The 19,438-nt window shown below is 36.9% G+C and overlaps 1 protein-coding gene across 4 annotated transcripts in view; it reads left to right on the top strand.

The window, feature by feature from the left end:
- LOC109832997 (methylcrotonoyl-CoA carboxylase subunit alpha, mitochondrial) overlaps positions 1–12,056 on the top strand; it is a 20,844-nt gene extending 8,788 nt beyond the window's left edge. For 3 of the 4 annotated variants that reach the window (XM_020400517.1, XM_020400519.1, XM_020400520.1), the window contains 8 exons: positions 8,367–8,471; positions 8,557–8,693; positions 8,812–9,043; positions 9,126–9,301; positions 10,137–10,253; positions 10,368–10,610; positions 10,685–10,780; positions 11,704–12,056. In XM_020400517.1, the coding sequence (XP_020256106.1) occupies positions 8,367–8,471; positions 8,557–8,693; positions 8,812–9,043; positions 9,126–9,301; positions 10,137–10,253; positions 10,368–10,610; positions 10,685–10,780; positions 11,704–11,712 (1,115 nt within the window). In that variant the 3' untranslated portion in view covers positions 11,713–12,056. The remainder of the gene's footprint in view (positions 1–8,366; positions 8,472–8,556; positions 8,694–8,811; positions 9,044–9,125; positions 9,302–10,136; positions 10,254–10,367; positions 10,611–10,684; positions 10,781–11,703) is intronic. The other variant, XM_020400518.1, reaches the window with a different exon arrangement.

Here is a 19,438-nt window from a genome sequence, read left to right as displayed (position 1 = left end):
AAACACTTAGATGCAAGTGGAGAGTGGGCCAATGATATATGAATGTGATGCACAATCACTTGGCATGATAACTGATGACATAATTTAATCACCTTTATCTACTTGTAAAAGTAATTTTTTTCAACATGAAAAGTTGAAAACTTAACCAACAAGAAGGTAATCATGAGTGATAACTTTCTAATTGTTAAATCAAGTCTATTGGGTATTGGGTTAATGGGCTGTGACCCGTTAACCTTAACCCTATTTGTATGACTATATATATCTCTCTTATTATCTTAATGAATAACAATTAGGGTTTTGATCTCTTTCTACATGGTATCAGAGCCAGAAACCCTAACCCTAGCCGCCGCCACAAATTCTCATCCCAAAACCCTAGCCGTCGCCTTGGTCCCCTTTGTCTTCTGACTTGCCGCCTCACCAATTCCATTTATAGAGTTTTGGATGCCCACCTACTTAGATTCGTAATGCGCCTGTTGTCCGTTTTCTGGTTTTGTTCCTTTTGGCCTTTTTTTTTGTTTGCTATGCTGTCTCTCGCTTCTTTTTGTTCGGATCTCACGCAGTTGCCTTGCTCTGCATGACGCCTGGTTAACCGTGGTTGGTTGTTGTCTTTGCTACTCTTAGTCGGTCGGCGCCTCGACTAGTCTTTTTTTTTGGTTGTTTATTTTATTTTTTTACGTGCTTCGCCTGCCGTTTATCCCCTCCCCTCCCCCCCCCTTCCCCGGGCCTCCCTCTCCCGCTTTGCTTTGTGTTTTCTGCCTTCCCTTGTGACCTGTGTTTCTTGTCATTGCTGTGCTGCTCATCTGCGTCTTTTCCGCGTGCGTGCTCGTTTCTTTTGTTTTCTTTTACGGGTCACCTCTGGCTGCTGCTATTACTGCCCGTTGCCGCTCTGCTGCGCTGCTAGTTGCCCGCTGCTCCTTGTCGTCGCCTGCTGTCTCCGCTGTTCGCTGTCGCACGCCACTGTTGCGCACTTGTTGTTGCCGTCGTCGCAAGCGGCGCGTCGCGTTAGTTGTTGCGTTGCTGCTGCTGTGGGTGTTGACTATTCCCTCGACAATTCAGTCCTAGAACTGATGAGAGGAAGAGTGTATATCTCACTTTGTTGAGATATTTTACTTCTATTCTTGTTTCATTTGTGAAATGAGAATATAAAGATTGGCTTGAGCTTTTGTGAAAACAAAAGCCAGGGTTCTCTCCCTCAGCTGATATCGCCTTCGTGACGTGAGGGCGTGACTACCTACTACTCTGCATCTTATGTTTTTTCAGATCTGGTATGTGTCCGGCTGAAATATCATCATATTGCTACTGATCTGCTCTTAGTTTATGTTTCAAGAACAGATCTCTATTACTGTACTGGCTATTTAACTACTACTTGTCTACTATTATTGTGCAAAAATGACTACTACTACGATGTTGGAAATCTCCTCCTTTACTACTTCTTCTGTTGCTGCTGGTGAGACATCTGCGCCCAAGATAGTCTTGGGGACTACAATAAAATTGAATGGTACAAACTATCTGTTCTGGGCACAAGTTTTTCGCATCTTTATTGGAGCTCAGAGCAAACTCCCACATCTTATGGCATCTCCACCCCCCACCACAGATCCCACCTATAATTCCTGACTCTCGTCTGATTATTGTGTTATGACTTGGCTTCTCAACAGTATGGAAGCACAAATCAGTAGCAGTGTTATGTTTTTAACCACTGCGAATGAGATATGGGATAGCCTGAAGATTATGTACGAGAATGAGAATAATGCTTCCCGTGTATTTAAGATTTATGAGCGATTGTTTGCGCTCAAACAGACAGATAGGCCAGTTCCGGAGTTCTTTGGTGAGTTGAAGGGACTGATAGATGGACTAGAGATGCATCAGCTTGCAGTAGCTGATGCAACGACGCTGTTAGGGTATCACCGTAACTTGGTAGTATCTAAGTTTCTTTCTGGATTACACCCTACCTTACAGTCTTAGGTGAGAGGACAGATATTGGGTGGAGATATCATCCCGTCACCGACTGTTACATTCTCCAGAGTCATACAGGTCTTTACTGGTGTTACTTCTGATACTATTGCAACATCTCCACCTTCAGTGGATCAGTCTGTCATGTTCTCTAGTCGAGGCAGAGGCCGCAGTCATGGTCGTAGTCGTAAGACAGAGGGAGGACGTGGCTCCTTTGGTGGGCGACAGGGTGAATTTGATAAAGGCTCACGTCAGTGTGGTCACTGTGGGAGAACCAATCATATTTTTGAGAAGTGCTGGGAGAAGTTTGATCGTCCTCAGTGGACCCAGATAGCCGACGCCGAATCGACTCGCTCGTCTATTTTTGCTACTACTTCTGGTAATTCAGCTGTTACTGCTCCCATTGTTCAGATTTCTCAAGCAGATTACGAGAGGTTACGCCAGTTAGAGCTCTCTCGGAACGGTCATTCTGCTATTCATGCATCCTCTTCAGGTATGGATGCTTACATAGCTTCTCCTCACAAACCCTGGGTACTAGATTCTGGAGCCTCATCCCATATGACAAGTATAAAGAATCACTTTGTATCTTTATATCTTTCTGATAAGTTTTTCTCTATTCGCATTGCTGATGGTACACTTTCTCCAGTTCGTGGTGATGGAGTAGTTCATGCTACTTCCTCTTTAAAACTAACCGATATGTTATATGTTCTCAAATTTCCCGTTAGCCTATTATCCATTAGCAAGTTTACAAAACAAAATAACTGTAAAGTCACCTTCTTTTCCTCTTATTGTGTTTTTCAGGACCTAGCAACTGGGATGACGATTAGTTCGGGGCATGAGAAAGGAAATATGTATGTACTATTTAGACGATAGTGTACCAGAGGCTGGTCTTGTTACATCACAATCTGACTCTACTTTACTGTGACAATAGCGTCTGAATCATCCTTCACTACAAAAACTTAGATCGGTGGTTTCTGTTCAGCCATCTATTTCCTCTTTAGGTTATAAATCGTGTGAACTGGGTAAGCATCATCGTGCTATTTTTCAAAGTCGTGTCGATAAACGCAGTAGCTTTGCGTTTGAGTTGGTTCATTCTGATGTATGTGGTCCTTATCGTGTTCCCTTTGTGAAAAGTTTTCGATATTTCATCATCTTTGTTGATGATTTCTCTCGCATGACTTGGCTGTATTTGTTAAAAGAGAGGTCTGAGGTCTCGCACGTTATTAAACTCTTTTATAATGAAATAAAAACCTAGTTCTCTACTTCTATTCGTATTCTTCGTACTGATAATGCTTTGGAATATATAAAAAATAACGTTTCAAAATTTTGTGCACTTAATGGTATTATTCATCAGATTTTTTACTCTCACACTTCATAACAAAATAGAGAGTTGCTGAGAGGAAGCATAGACATATTCTAGATGTTGCTAGAACACTGATGATACATATGAATATTCCAAAGTATTTATGGTCTGATGTTGTTCTCACTGCTTGTTATTTGATTAATCACATGTCTTCCTCTGTTCTTGATGGTTTAATACCATTCAATTGTCTTTATCTTGATAAAAAATAATTTTCTGTTATTCTCGCGTCTTTGGTTGTACGTGTTTTGTTCAGGATTTGTTAGCTGGTTTGGATAAATTTGTTAGATATAGGTGCCCTGCAGGCAATTATTGTATATTGTAACAGGACCTATATATATAACATCATTGTTCAAAATGATAGTAAGCTATTTTGGTCAGATTTATCTGATGTTCTAAAAATACAGATAATGTCCTTAGAATAAATACTAGACTATCAGACATTTAAGATAGTGATCGTAATGAAGAGATTCGATTAGTCGGTAACGTATATTCTAAAATGTTCATAGTTGATGAAGTGTTGAGATAGGACATCTTCACTTTGGTTTAGACTAGTGTATGCTTTATTTCTCCTTTTGAAGGAGATGATTAATCTCTTAGATCATTGATGTGAGACATCAAGATACAGTATACATGTGACTCATTAGTGAATGAGTTGACTGAACGACTCGTCGAGAACATCTAGTTGGTAATATACTTAACTGTCAAATAGAAGTTCTTAAGTGATATAGTACATAGTAGTCTCTTGACCTGAGACATGAGTGTTATATCTTATATGTTAGTAAAGATGTATTTAGGTTTTTACCTAACCACAGTTCTTATTGAATTGTGCATAACGGTTCTTGTTGGGTACATCCCGAGACATAAGTAGATATTGAGATGCCAAGAAGGGATTCGTCTCACCTAGTATAGGGGTTGATGTCATAAGATTGTTTGATATAACTATAGCCTGGAAATCCTTGGCCAAGGTGAATAAGATAAACTGAGTGTCAGTTTGATCTTATAGGTTATGAGTTTAATATCAATAAACACTAATCAAGCTATTAGGGTTTGACAGTTTGCCATACCCTAGGCTCAATAGTTTGACATGGTTTGACGAAGAGACCGGACTGTACGGTATTATCATTGAGTGGTCCTGATAAAATTGGATAAACATCTTGCAGATCTTTATCACAACTAATACTCGGGTGGTCTTCATGTGTAGCTAGCACCTCTATTGTACTTATGAATATGATCCACTACCGAGTTTTTTAAGTTGGACCCTAGAGTCACACCAAGCGTGTACTTGAATCCTATGAAACACAATTTATAGAGTGATGTGTATGATCTATGAAGCACGGACACGCATAACATGAAGCCGTGTCGTGTCGTATCCGTGTCGGACACACGTGTCGAACACACGTATCCTATGTATTTTTTAGGATTTGCCTCGTGTCGGCGTGTCGGATGGCCGTGTCGGATCCGTGTCCGTGCTACATAGTGTATGATTGATACGCATATATGATTTTTTTACCGGATACACAAACGGTTATGTATATCGATAAAATCGGAATGCTATGTGCTTAGGAAATAAATTCCAGTATTTTTCTCATAAAGTTAACTTTTTAGTCAACAGTTGACTTTTTGGTCAACAGTTGACTTTTGGTCAACTCTTGATTTATTTGGTCATATAGTGACTAATTAGTTAAAGATTGGAATAATACTATATACCGTATTTATGAAATACTGTATTAGTAATATTGATTTGGTATTTTTATTTATGAAATACACATACCATGTATAATGAGTCATGAGATGAGTCATTTAGTGGTATGGTTTGAGCACATGGTTTATTAGCACATGGTTTTGAAATGTAATGATTCATAAGATGATTCATTGCATGACTCACTAGATTAATCATTAATATTTGATGATTCATTGCATGACTCATAGGATGAGTCATTCATGTCATGAACACATTTCACTCTATAAATATGAGCTCTCTCTCTTCATGAAAGGCTAATGAAAATTAAATTTCCATAAGAGAAAAAAAAGAGCTATACCTCTTATTAAACTTTAGCAATCTTTGAATAAGAGGAAATAGTAGGATTTTAAGAACCCCGGGGTGGATATCTTGCCTCGCGTCTCAAGCAGCATCCAATAGCTTTCGGGTTTACTTGAAGAGTTGGGAGATCCACTACGAGGAGCTTTCTGCATCAAAGAGAGCAAGCTAAAGGTTGTTCGATTCATTATCGAATCACGCTACAAAAGTATGACTTTCAAACCTTGTATGCTCACTTAATAATAAGGATCATGTTAGATTTAATTAGACGATCCATATGAATATTTCATGCTCTCTACATGCTTAGTATTCTTTTGTACATACATGTCTTCCGTTGTGTATTATGCATGTAGACATAGCACGATTTCCTTCAAAATTGTCTTCTAGATCCATTAAGTGTGTTTTTGTTGGGTACTCACATAGTCAAAAAAAGGTATAGGTGTTTTCATCCGTTCATCAGGAAATATTTTGTGTCTGCTAATGTTACATTTTTTGAGTCTGTCCCATATTTTTCGTCTGGTTCCACTACTACTGGCTGTCCACAGGTATCACTGTTTTCTTCTGCTCCTACTACTATTCCATTACCTGTTCCTGTGGCTTCTGCAGCTCCTGCACCGAAGCCTCTACTGACATATTCCCGTCGCCCCAAAGTATATGCCCTTGTCTCTGCTCCTGCTGACTCTTCATCTCTAGCTACCGGACCATCTCATGTTGAAACTTCTATCCCTTCTGACTTAGATATTCCTATTGCTCTTCGGAAAGGTAAACGGTCTTGTCTGAAATATCTTATCTCTCTTTTTGTCTTTTATGACCGTCTCAATCCATTTTTTCGTCAGTTTGCTCTGTCCTTGTCTACTGTATCTATACCCAGGACACATGAGGAAGCTATGTTAGTACCAGCCTGAAAGCAGGCTATGGATGAGGAGATGGGTGCACTGCTTTCTAGAGGGAATTAGGATCTGGTTTCTCTTCCTAATGGAGCGACTGTGGTTGGTTACAGATGGGTGTATACCTTAAAATATCGCCCCGATTGGTCAGTTGACCGATATAAAGCTCGTATGGTTGCTAAAGGTTATACCCAGACATATGACATTAACTATTTTGAAATTTTTTCTCTCGTTGCTCGTCTCAACTCCATCAGAATTCTTTTCTCTATGGCTGTTAATATGGATTGGACAATACACCAACTAGATGTGAAGAATGCTTTTCTTTATGGTGATTTGGATGATGAGGTTTATATGGAGCAACCTCCTAGGTATGTTACTCAGGGGGAGAATATTATCTGCAAGCTGAGAAAGGTCATCTATGGGTTAAAGCAGAGTGCTCGAGCTTGGTTTGATAAGTTCAGCAATGTTATTTTTAGTGTTGGTTTCTAACACTGTCAGTCTGATTACTTTATCTTTCTTTAACGCACAACTGGTTTGGTTATTTTAGCCGTATATGTTGATGATATTCTGCTTATTGGGAGTGACTTTGTTGCCTTAGCAGAGACTAAGGATTATCTAAACCATCATTTTGTCACTAAGGTAAGGACATGGGAAAGCCAAAGTATTTTCTTGAGATTAAAGTTGCATATCAAAGACATGACCCGTTGTTGTCCCAAAGGAAGTATGTGCTAGATTTACTATAAGAAGCAGGTCTCTTGGGATGTAAACCCACAAGCACTCCAATGAAGGCAAATGTTGATTTGTGGTGTGATGATACCTCTCTACTAGATGATGGTGGACGATACAGGAGACTGATTGGGAAGCTAATATATTTGACAGTTAGTCAGACCTGATATTACATTTGCAGTAGGTGTATTGAGTAAATTTATGCACAAACCTAGAGAGGTTCACTGGACAGCAGCTCTGAAAATTTTGGCATATGTCAAAAGTTGTCCTGATAAGGGATTGCTATATAAGAAGCATGGGCACACTCACATTTCTGTTTTCTCTGATGCTGGCTACACAGGAGACATGAGAGATCGAAAGTTAACCTCAGGATTCTGTACTTTTGTTGGAGGTAATCTTGTGACTTGGAGAAGCAAAAAACAAAAAACAAGATGTAGTTTCACGGTCTAGTACAGAGGTCGAATATAGAGCAATGGCTCACACTGCTTGTGACATGGTGTGACTACGAAAGTTTATGACAGAACTTGGTTTTGTTCAGCCTGGACCCATGCCAATGTATTGTGACAACCAGTCTGTCATTTACATTGCACAGAATTATGTGTTTCATGAGAGGACAAAACATATTAAGGTTGACTGTAATTTTGTCAGAGATGCTTGGAAGAAGATAGTGTCTCTCATATTCACTCCATCCTCATAGCAACTTGCTGATATTCTTACTAAGACTACTTCTTCAAAGGTGTTCTCTACTATATGTGACAAGCTGGGCATGGTGGATATCTATGCTCCAGCTTGAAGGGGAGTGTTAAATTAAGTCTATTGGGTATTTGGTTAATGGACTGTGACCCGTTAACCTTAACCCTATTTGTATGGCTATATATATATCTCTCTTATTATCTTAATGAATAATAATTAGGGTTTTGATCTCTTTCTACACTAATTTTAAGAAAAGAATGTTTCTTTAGTTGAACTCGTCCATCTAAACATCTTTGCACTGCAAATCAACATAAATGCCATTAATCCCCATGAGACCACATAACTAAGATAAGGTCCTGGTATTTAAACAAACCTGTCTTAAGACCAATTCCCATGCACCTCTAGTGATGATATGCTTGTGTTATTTCGTGTTGTTATCAGAGTTGCATTAAGTTTTCTGTCAACTGGTTTCCTTTGGCTCTCGTTTTTGTGCTCGTGCGGTCTCATGCTGCCTGCAGAACTTGCTTTAATTGTTTAATTCTAGTAATGGTTATAAGGAAATAATGCTAACCTCTGCGGTGCATGTTTTAACACTATTTATCCATTAGTGTCTACCCAGTTTCTCACTGTCCAGAAGTAATATATAATTTTTCTTATGGAGGTTAATACTAAAAACCGGAGTTATTTACATCCCCTTCTCTTTTGATAGGGCATGCATTTGAAGCTCGAATATATGCTGAAAATGTAGCTAGAGGTTTTCTCCCAGCAACTGGAACCCTGCATCATTATCAGCCAGTTTCTGTTTCACCAACAGGTGCAAATGAAGAAGTAATTCACCAATTAGCTTATATTATTGGAGGCCTGTTTTTAGTTTTGAATATATTTCTATCACGAAGCAGTTCGAGTTGAAACGGGTGTTGAAGAGGGAGACACAGTCAGCATGCATTATGATCCCATGATAGCTAAGCTTGTTGTATGGGGTGAAAACCGTGACGCAGCATTAGTCAAATTGAAAAACTGCCTGCAGAACTTTCAGGTTTGTCTAGCACCATCCTATAGTGATGCGGTAGGGAATACTTTAACTCCATTTTTCTGAACTCTTCAGCTTGATTATGGAACACGAGTTTGCAATATATAGGGTTGCAATTTTGCAGGTTGCAGGATTACCAACAAATATCAGTTTCCTCCAAAGTCTTGCAGACCATTGGGCTTTTGAAAAGGGTCTAGTTGAAACACATTTTATTGAGCACTTTAAAAATGATCTGTGTGTCGACTCAACTGAGAAAGTTGCAGAAGAAACATATGCTTCTGCCAGACTTGGTGCAAGCATAGTGGCTGCCTGCATTTGTGAAATGGATCACCTTGCTTCGTCAGAAACTCCCTTGGGTATGTTGATTATTTTTTATTTTTGTTTCCTTTCTCTGCAATGCTAGTTGGGGGTATTAGATCAAATCTTCCAAGCTTTTAGCTTGTATAGGTGGAAATACATTGCAGTCCCTTTGGTATTCTCATCCACCTTTCCGTATGCATCATTCTCCCAAGCGCAAAATGGAACTTGAGTGGGAGATCGAATCTGCTGGTAGTTGTGAGGAGCTATTCAAGCTTGTCATTACCTATCAGCCTAATGGAAGCTATTTTACTGAGGTACCGGATGTCTATCAGATCTTTAACTTTAAGGATCTGAACGCCCTCTTATTTTCTTGATATATGATACTTTTTGGCAGATCCAATAATTCATTTTGGTACATTCTTTTTTGTTATATTTGACATCTGAAGTCTTTCAAATGTGCTCATTCCTGATCAGCTTGTGCAATTAACATATATGTGTTATCTTCTTTATAATTGTATCTATTCACATGATATATAGGACATGTATTCTCATGGAAGTTTGGCGGGTCTATTTGTATCTCTGTGATGATGTGTGTCCATCTGTACAGGACAATTGTTTGTTAAGTCACCTGTACATTGTCTTGTGTCCTTAAAAGATGTTTGTAGACTAATACGCTATACCTACTTTTATTAATAGATTGTAAGGTAAATTTCTGTTGCTAATATATGTTTCAAGATTCTTCCTTATAGAAACTTCAATCTAAGGTATAGATAAATATATTTTTAAAACATACATTAGTGTGGTTTAGTTATTGGGTTAGTGGGTATGGACCCGCGTTTGATTACTATCTGGTTTCATCCCTATATACTCTCGAATCAATAATATTTTATTTGACTATTTCATAACATCGTGTCCGAGCATTTATGTGAAAAAACTAATCAATCTCAGCCGTTCATTCAAATAAACATCTTTGTTGAGTGTAGATGGTTATTCATGTTTTTATGTGCATTATTTTCTCATTTCTCCATTAAGAATTTTATGTAAATATTGTTAACAGAAATTTGGCAGATATCAACCTTAACAATGTAAATGTTGTTAACAGAAATTTGCCCAATATCAACCCTTATGATGTGTATTTCATTTTACCAGATTGAAGATTGTGATTTCCCTGGTTGGAATATTAAAGTCACTCATCTGGGAAATCATAAGTTCAGGGTTGATGCTGATGGATTTAGCACCTATGTTACGCTGGCACTTTATTCCAAGGTCATTTCTTTTACTCTACAGATTGTCAAAATTTTCATCCGATATTGGCATCTTTTTTCTTTTAAATGTGCATTCTCAACACTCACATGTTGCATTATGATAATATTCCATTAGGAGGACAGCAAACACATACATCTATGGCATGACAAACATCACCATCACTATCGACAAATTATGAAACTTAATCAATATACTGATGATGAGTCCCACCACAAACCTGTCCTTGACATGGGCAATCGTCCTAAAGGTAGTGTCGTGGCACCTATGGCTGGTTTGGTTGTCAAGGTTTTGCTGGAGAATGGTGCATTAGTGGGGGAAGGCCAGCCTGTTTTGGTTCTTGAAGCAATGAAAATGGAGGTATTAGCAAAAGTTTCTGTTACTTCACTTATTTTATCTCAGGTTTATAATCTTACTTCTTATGACTTTCTCAGCATGTTGTCAAGTCTCCTCGTGCTGGATATGTAGAGGGGCTTCAGGTTTCTCCTGGTCAACAAGTCTTTGATAGCAGTGTTCTTTTCACTATTAAGGTACAGTATACCGTTTTCTGCATACATAGACTATCCAACTTATTTTATTTCATCTGTTTAACATGTTGATCCATTCCACCATGTGCTTGATTCCTGCATGTATTTTGCACTTAACTGTTACTTATAATTACACGAATTACCGCTTTGTCAGCATTTTCTGCTCGTTAAACATCCAACAGAACATGATGTACTGAACCATGTCCATGAAATTTAAGGCAATAGCCTGGAGACGAAGTTCTGTGGAGGGTGTAAATGGAGCAATATTTATAAATGAGATCTTCTGTGGAAGTTGTGGGTTTAGGAAGATTGAGACTCTGATTCATAGATTGTAGTTGAAATCAGACAAATGAATAGATAAGCATCATGGTAAAAGTATAGAAAGTAGAGAGAGAAACAGAGAGGTAGGATCACATATTTGAGATTGTTTCATGAACCATATCTACTTATAGATTTGGTGAATACCAGCTCCTAAAAGCTAACAGCGTAGATACATAATACTTGCCTCGAAGAGGGGGAAAACGGCTTATAGTGGATGCTCACTGCTCAGGCATACATTTAATGGAGAAGGGGTTAAAATAATTTTCAGGAGACGTCCAAGCATGGACTCCCACTCAACTACTCTACCATAAGGTGACACGACAATAATATAATAAAGTACTTTCTGCTTATATACTCCAAGAATTTATGTAATATATGGAAAGGAAACTGATAAGGATTGTGAAAAAGGTAAGAACAGTATAATAGAATTATCAGGTTTTTGCTTCTCAAACCTGCAATTGTGAAAGGAAAGTTTCAGCGCCTATTGTTTAACAATTCTTGAGGCTCTTTCTTCTGGCTTCGTACAGTTTCTATGCTATTTGCTTGCTTGTTAGTAGTTAGCAGTAACAGTCTGATTACTTATATCAGTATTCTTTCTGGACCAGGACAAATGATGATGTCGATGTTTGAAACCTCATTCAGTGTGGAAACATGATATTCAAGCAGAAGCAAATCTAAGCACGCCCCACCGAGGAAATGGTGCCAATTCCTTTGCTGATATATTAACGCGTTAATATATGTATCATGTAATTATAACCTCTGTAATAATAAAAATAAAAGCCTAGTTCATCTATCTTTTTGTGCGCATACGCCGCTCAACTTGACTCTCTCTTCTCCCGAATTTTATTTGTCTCTTGGTTAGCTCAATGAGCAAGTGGCTCGGTATAGCTATGTTTGCTGGAATATGTCCAAGACCTTGATGAGACCATTTGAGTGCGAATAAAGCTAGGTACCATAAGTTGTGACTATGGCAAAGCTGACAGTGACGGCACAAAAACTTGAATGATCCGTTGGAATTTTTGTGTGTTGTTATTGTATGTTTTTATACACTTCTTGCCCATAAAATTGTATGGTCTTGGCTAATCTTTTATTGTCCAGTGGGAGAGAAATCATGGAAAATGTACTGCGATCTCTATACATGGGGAAGCAAGGAAAGTAGTGATTGAAGCTATACTTTTCAACTGGAGGTCATTCGTTGATCAGAGCCAGCAAGTTTGAGATTTTGAGGGGAGTAGTCGTTGACCCTTAAACTAGACATAAGCTGGTAATTTGAGTTGACAAGCAACAGTAATAAGTGCCGGTCATTCTCATGAAACTAGAATAATTCATAAAACTCACAGCAAAGCTTGCTTTTGGCCCCCCTCGAAACATCAGAAGACAACGACTCCTGTCTTATGTAAAGGGGGGGAAAAAGAAGTGAAGGGTCCGTTGGGCATGTAATTCATGGGATTGTCATAATAATATGAGATTGGGTAGTCCTCATCAGCCTGACAATAACATTGAAACATCAAGAAAGCATCTCGTACTGTTGGCGACTAACAAGAGGCTGTCAACTCAGTTTTTATCAGCCAATGATTTATTGATAACAAGCGCGACTAATATTTACAAAGATCGAAGACTAATATTTACAAAGATCGAAAAAAAGGGCGACTAACAAGAGGCTGTCAGCTCAGTTTTTATCAGCCAATGATTTATTGATAACAAGCGCGACTAATATTTACAAAGATCGAAGACTAATCTCAGTTTTTATCAGCCAATGATTTATTGATAACAAGCGCGACTAATATTTACAAAGATCGAAGACTAATATTTACAAAGATCGAAAAAAAGATTATTGATAACAAGCGCGACTAATATTTACAAAGATCGAAGACTAATATTTACAAAGATCGAAAAAAAGAAAGAAAATAAAAGGTGGGAGAGATAAGAAAAAACAAAAGATATATTTGAGGCCTTCTACTTCTATGCAAAGTCAAATGATTTAGCCACAACTCTACAGAAGGTCGAGTATAATTGTATAAGTAGGGGAGGATCCAAGAAGTGGTGTCTCCGTGGGATTTATTGAGGGTCCGTATGATCCAAGAAGTAGATAGCCTGCCTCGAAACAGTGCACAGTAAAATTGTGTCCATGGGTTCACTTAGGGGCTGTTTGGTTGTATGTTTTTACCATGTAAAAGGATGTGAAGTGTAAAAAAGTTGGTCCCAATATCAACTTTCATCACTTTTAATTGTTTGTTTGTAGTTGTGAAAATAATGTAAAGTGATTTCATATGCTGATGTGGCTTGTAAAGTGATTTCATAAAAAAAAGACATGATTTTAGGAGAAAGCTGACATTGAAGTCAGGAAAAAATAATAAAAAATAATTCCAACCAATATGATCTTTTGAGTTGGGACAACTTTTTACATTTTTCAAACAAACAATTAAAGTTACATTTGCAAACCAAACAAGCAATTTATGATTCCAATGGAATCAAAAACAAACAAAGAAAAGTATAAAAGTGAAATCGATGAGGTGGATAACAACTTTCCAAGTTGCGTCATAAATACACAACTTTACCAACAACAACTAAACAGCCCCTTAGGAGCTGTTTGGTTCGTTTCCTAAAAGCTAAGAAAAAAAAAGGAAAACAAGAAAATAGCATGGAAGGACAACGTAAGGTCTATTTTTTTTTTACTTTTAAGCCCATTTTTGTACTTTTTGATAGGAATTGGGTTTCAATGTTTTTTGTGGTATACTTAGCGGATGTTTGGTTCGTTTCCATAAAATAATGGAAATGGATTCCAAATCAAATAACTATTTCTAAAAAAATTTGTGGATCTCAAATGAACCCATACCTTATGTTTGGTACGGAATGATGAAGTGAAGAATATGAAAGCATATTCAAAACTCATGTTTGTTTCATTGCCAAATAATTTAGGGAGTTGTAAGAGTAAATGATGAGTTGTCAGATTTCTAGCCCATTTCCGAGCTTAAAAAGAGGATTTTGGCTTTCTATAAAGTAGGCTGCCATGTCAGTTTTTAAGAAATGTATACTTAAAAAAAAAGTTGAACCAAATGAAAGTTTTGAAATCTTATAATGTTTTCATTTGAAATCTTATAATGTCAAAAAACCTAATTTTTTTGTTCCATAATTGCAGGATTCCTAAAAATTTTGCCGAACCAAACAGCCCCTTACCTAGTCACATCTCTATATAATTATGATATATACACACTTTTTTCTTGTTTTTTTTTCATTTGAACCAAACAAGAGAATTGGAAACAAACTTAATAAAAAGTTTCCTAAAAATGTTTTTCACAAATTCTATCTCATCTAAATAGGCCCTTAAGAGAGTCAAACAATGAGTAGGATCCAAGGAAAGAAAGGAAAGGTGAATACTAGTTATTTTGGACTGTAGTAAGGACTTTAATATTAAGGCTTTTTGTACGGGTGGATGTTCACTGTTTTGAAAAGGGGGTTCGATTTTTGGGAAAAATATGTCCAGACCCTAAAAGCAAAAACTCCATGTGACCCAACCTCGTTGTATTTTGGCCCATGTAATTTAGCCCTAAAAAATAGCATTTAATGTTTCAAGCCCCCTCCACGTCAACAGTACAAAAGAGAGATAGTATTTTGGAAAAACACCCGAAATTGCCCCTCCATTTATCTTCCCCAGACGTCTCTGGTTCCCAAAAACATGACAAGTCACGTCTCATTAATGCGATCTGACGGAAAAAATGGAGGGAAATTTCCCGCTGTTTTTTAAACTCTATCATGAGCAATAACTCATGTTAGTTCTAACATATTTCATTTTAGTTCTAACTTATTTCATGTTAGTTCTAATTCATGTTAAAGCTAACTTTAAATGGAACTAACATTAATACTTTGGCTATTTGGTCTAGTGATAAAGCTTGGGAATTTGGAGAGGATGTTAGGAGTTCAAACCCCTACACCTACAATATATATTTAAAGGTATTTGATTGGGCCTTAGGCCTTTGGGTCTTTGTTAGAGCTAACTCATTTTATGTTGGTTCTAACTCACATAGGACTAACATGAAATCAGCTAGAACTAACAGGAGCTCAACTAGAACTAACATACCACTAGAACTAACACTTATATTAGAAATAACACTAGCTGCAATTTAGAACTAATATGAAATCAGCTAGAACTAACACGAGAACGACTAGAACTAACATGAGCTCAACTAGAACTAACATATCACTAGAACTAACGCTTATATTAGAAATAACACTAGCTAAAAGTTAGAACTAACATGACATCAGCTAGAACTAACACGAGAGCCCCTAGAACTAACACACCACTAGATCTAATGCTTATATTAGAAATAACACTAGCTAGAAGTAGAACTAATATGAAATCAGTTAGAACTAACACAAGAACCGCTAGAACTAACATGGGCTCAACTAGAACTAACATATCATTAGAATTAACGCTTATATTAGAAATAACACAAGCTGAAAGTTAGAACACTAGCTAAAAGTTAGAACTAACATGACATCAGCTAGAACTAACACGAGAGCCCCTAAAACTAACATGGGCTCAACTAGAACTAATATACCACTAGATTTAATGCTTATATTAGAAATAAAACTAGCTGGAAGTAGAACTAACATGGGCTCAACTAGAACTAACATACCACTAGAATTAACGCTTATATTAGAAATAACACTAGCTGAAAGTTAGAACACTAGCTAAAAGTTAGAACTAACATGACATCAACTAGAACTAACACGAGAGCCCCTAAAACTAACATGGACTCAACTAGAACTAATATACCACTAGATCTAATGCTTATATTAGAAATAACACTAGCTGGAAGTAGAACTAACATGAAATCAACTAGAACTAACACGAGAACCGCTAGAACTAACATGGGCTCAACTAGAACTAACATACTACTAGGACTAATGCTTATATTAGAAATAACACTAGCTGGAAGTAGAACTAACATGAAATCAGATAGAACTAACACGAGAACTGTTAGAACTAATAGGGTTCAACTAGAACTAACATACCACTAGAACTAACACCTATATTAAAAATAACACTACCTGGAAGTAGAACTAACATGAAATCAGTTAGAACTAACACGAGAACCGCTAGAACTAACATGAGCTCAACTAGAACTAACACACCACTAGAACTAACGCTTATATTAGAAATAACACTAGCTGGAATAAGAACTAACATGAAATCAGATAGAACTAACACGAGAACCGCTAGAACTAACAGGGGCTCAACTAGAACTAACATACTACTAGAACTAACACTTATATTAGAAATAACATTAGCTGGAAGTAGAACTAACACGATAACTGTTAGAACTAACATGGGCTCAACTAGAACTAACATACCACTAGAACTAACACTTATATTAGAAATAACACTAGCTGGAAATAGAACTAACACGTATAATTCTTTTCTAGTATAATTATTTTCTAGTATAATTCTTTTCTATTATTATTTGATGTTGTTGCCTTGCGATCTTATTCCCAGTCAGCGCTTCGGCCACGTCCACAACAAATTAAAGAAAGAACTGATGATAAAATAGCAATAACAATGATAAAAGAGGAGAGGAATTCACCCCACTTTTCATTTATAAATTTTGGAAATAATTACAAATAAAATGTTTTAAAAAATTCCATGACAACACAATTAATAAAAATTCAAGATAACAAATTAAAACCCAACGTGCTTAATGCATGGCGGGTCCAAGCCAATCAAGCTTTTAATTAACAACATAGCTAGTGATTTGATTAAACTAACTAGCTAGCTCTTGACAAAGCCGTCGATAAACTTAGCCTCGGCGTCCCTCGACCAGGTGACGTCCCTTAGCTAGTTCTCGATCAGGAAGAGGGACGCCTCTTTGTTGATGGACTCGTGCTTTTTGACCCACTCGGCCCTGGGCCTGGGATACCCGTTAGGCCCCTTGTTGTTGTACTCGGTATAGTAGTAGGTCTAGTGGAAAGTCGGCCCCGTCCTAGACAGCCCAGCCCTCGGGCTTGATCACATCCCCGATCTCTGACTCCATGACCACCGTCCTCGCCTTTGCCTTCCACGGCCTCCTCAGGGGCCTGATCATTTTCAGTGGCCATGTCGGAAGTGAGAGAGAAGGAAAAGTTGAGAGATAGAGGGGTGAGAGAGATACGTGATTAATGATGGAGAAATTGGGAATAAATAGGGAGGCGCGCAGTAACCGAGTTCAGTCTCATCAAAGGGGCAAGTTCGTATCTTCCATTGATTTTTTTTTTTAAATCTGATACTTTGGGCCTCGTCACAAATGTTCTGTGTATTTTGGGGCTTCTCCATGTGTGGTAGAATACAAAGGGCCTCGTCACATAAAGTTTCTACTTTTTGAGCATCGACACAATTTCCCCTCGATTTTTAATGAGTTTTGGGTTTATTTATTTTGAATGTATGGGAATATTTGTGATGGGGGAACTTACGTACGGTCATAGCTAAAATAAAACAATGAAGAAAATATTATATAGGCTGTGGTTTGACCGGATTCAAACTAATTCAGTCTATTCTAAGATGAGATAACTCAATCAAATCAAATGTCCTGTAGAAAAAAATCTTAAAAAATAAAATTATATTCGAATTTCTATCAATTTGATCTAATTTTCTCTACAACATATATAATCTTTGAATATTTCCAGCATCAATATTCTTTATATATTAAGAATTATATGGTTTTTTCAATAAAAGAATCTTATGGGTTAAGGTTAGCATGATAATTATCTAGATGTTTATTTAGAGATATAAATAAAAAATGATGTATCTGATAGTAATATTGAATCTTTTTCTTAGTAGAATTGAATCTTTTTTTTTAATATGAAAACTCTTTCGGTAACAAGTGGGGACACTAGTTTGCAAAAATTATGGATCCATCACTGAGTATAAATATGACGAATATTAAAGATAAGCATAATAATGATTATCAATGTCTATCTACCTATACTATTATTTAAGAAAAACCTTTTTTGGTGTTCTACTCCTATATAAGCCGCCTTTTGGAAAATTTCCAATCACATCTCAGAATTCTACACACAATTTCCAATAATTACAACTTAATAGAGGACAAATTTGAAAAAAGGCAAACAATAACCTTCTTTGTAACTAACCCAACTATCTAATAGCTATCCTATTTTTAAAATACCATATACTTATATTATTCGTGGAACTATTTGTAATACATGTATTAATATTAATTATTAACGTGTTCAACAAACTATTTATTACGCACAAGGTTGTATCATACCATACACGCATCGCGTGCAGCAGAATACTCACGGATACGAACTGAACTAGCAGTACGATCTCTATGCACTGAGCAAATGTACAATTATGTGATGTAAAAATAAAGGATATTATCTAAGAACCCAACCATTCATATTCTACAAAAATGGAAAATGATAGGAAGATGCATGAAAATGGAGGAGTCGATTCTACCTTCCAAGCGCTGTGGAATAATTGAGCTGCCTTGTACGACTCTCTGCTGGCTTGGTCGGGGAATTATGCGGATATACTTGAAGAAGAGATTTATACGTCATCATTATAACCAAAATGAAAAATGAAAATGAAAAATCAAACGCCTGGGATAATTGGATTTTAATCTTGCAGTCAACATAAGCGTGCCGATTACAATCTTCTTAAATCCTTTACCTACAAATTCATGCAGCATAATATGACTTCAGCGTACTTTGGTTGCTTTTCATGATCTTTGCAGATTTGCTGTAGTATTTTGATTAGTTTGGTCAAGTCTTTTTTACGTCATCACTAATATATCGAGGTTAACATGAAATAAGTGGTCATCAAAGGAGAACAAGTTCACCAATCAGCAAAGTGATACTCGCACAAGGAAAACATCTCGTTAACTTTTTTTTATTTAAGGTTATTTTAATGAATAAAAAGGATGCATAAGTAGTTTGTAATGCCTGTTTAGTTAATTAAGCGATCATTTCCGAGGAAAAGGAAAAAAATTCCTTTAGTTATCTGTATATAAGGGGCTGTTTGTTTGCTAAAAAAAAATGAGAACCACCTCCCCCACCCCCCACCCCGCAAGTCACATTTCAAGAAATCCCCCATGCCATGTAGGATTTTGGTTTCAAATGATTTTCAGATTACATGTTTGTTTCGTTTTGTAATTTAAAGAAATAAGGTTGTCACGTAAGATGTCATGTCAGATTTTTAAGAAATGTGTTTTCACACAAAAAACCTCTGAAAACACTTTAAAATGTCACTTCTATGAATTTTTAATTATTAAAAGTACTGTTGAAACCGTCCATGTGAATAAAACAGATTATTTAAATGCTAAAAACACTATTACTATTACGACT

This window comes from Asparagus officinalis, chromosome 3 (assembly GCF_001876935.1).
Source record: "Asparagus officinalis chromosome 3, Aspof.V1, whole genome shotgun sequence".
NCBI classification, from domain to species: Eukaryota; Viridiplantae; Streptophyta; class Magnoliopsida; order Asparagales; family Asparagaceae; genus Asparagus; species Asparagus officinalis.
The sequence above is the reverse complement of the archived record's forward strand: the minus strand, read 5'-3'. Positions and strand labels throughout refer to the sequence as shown.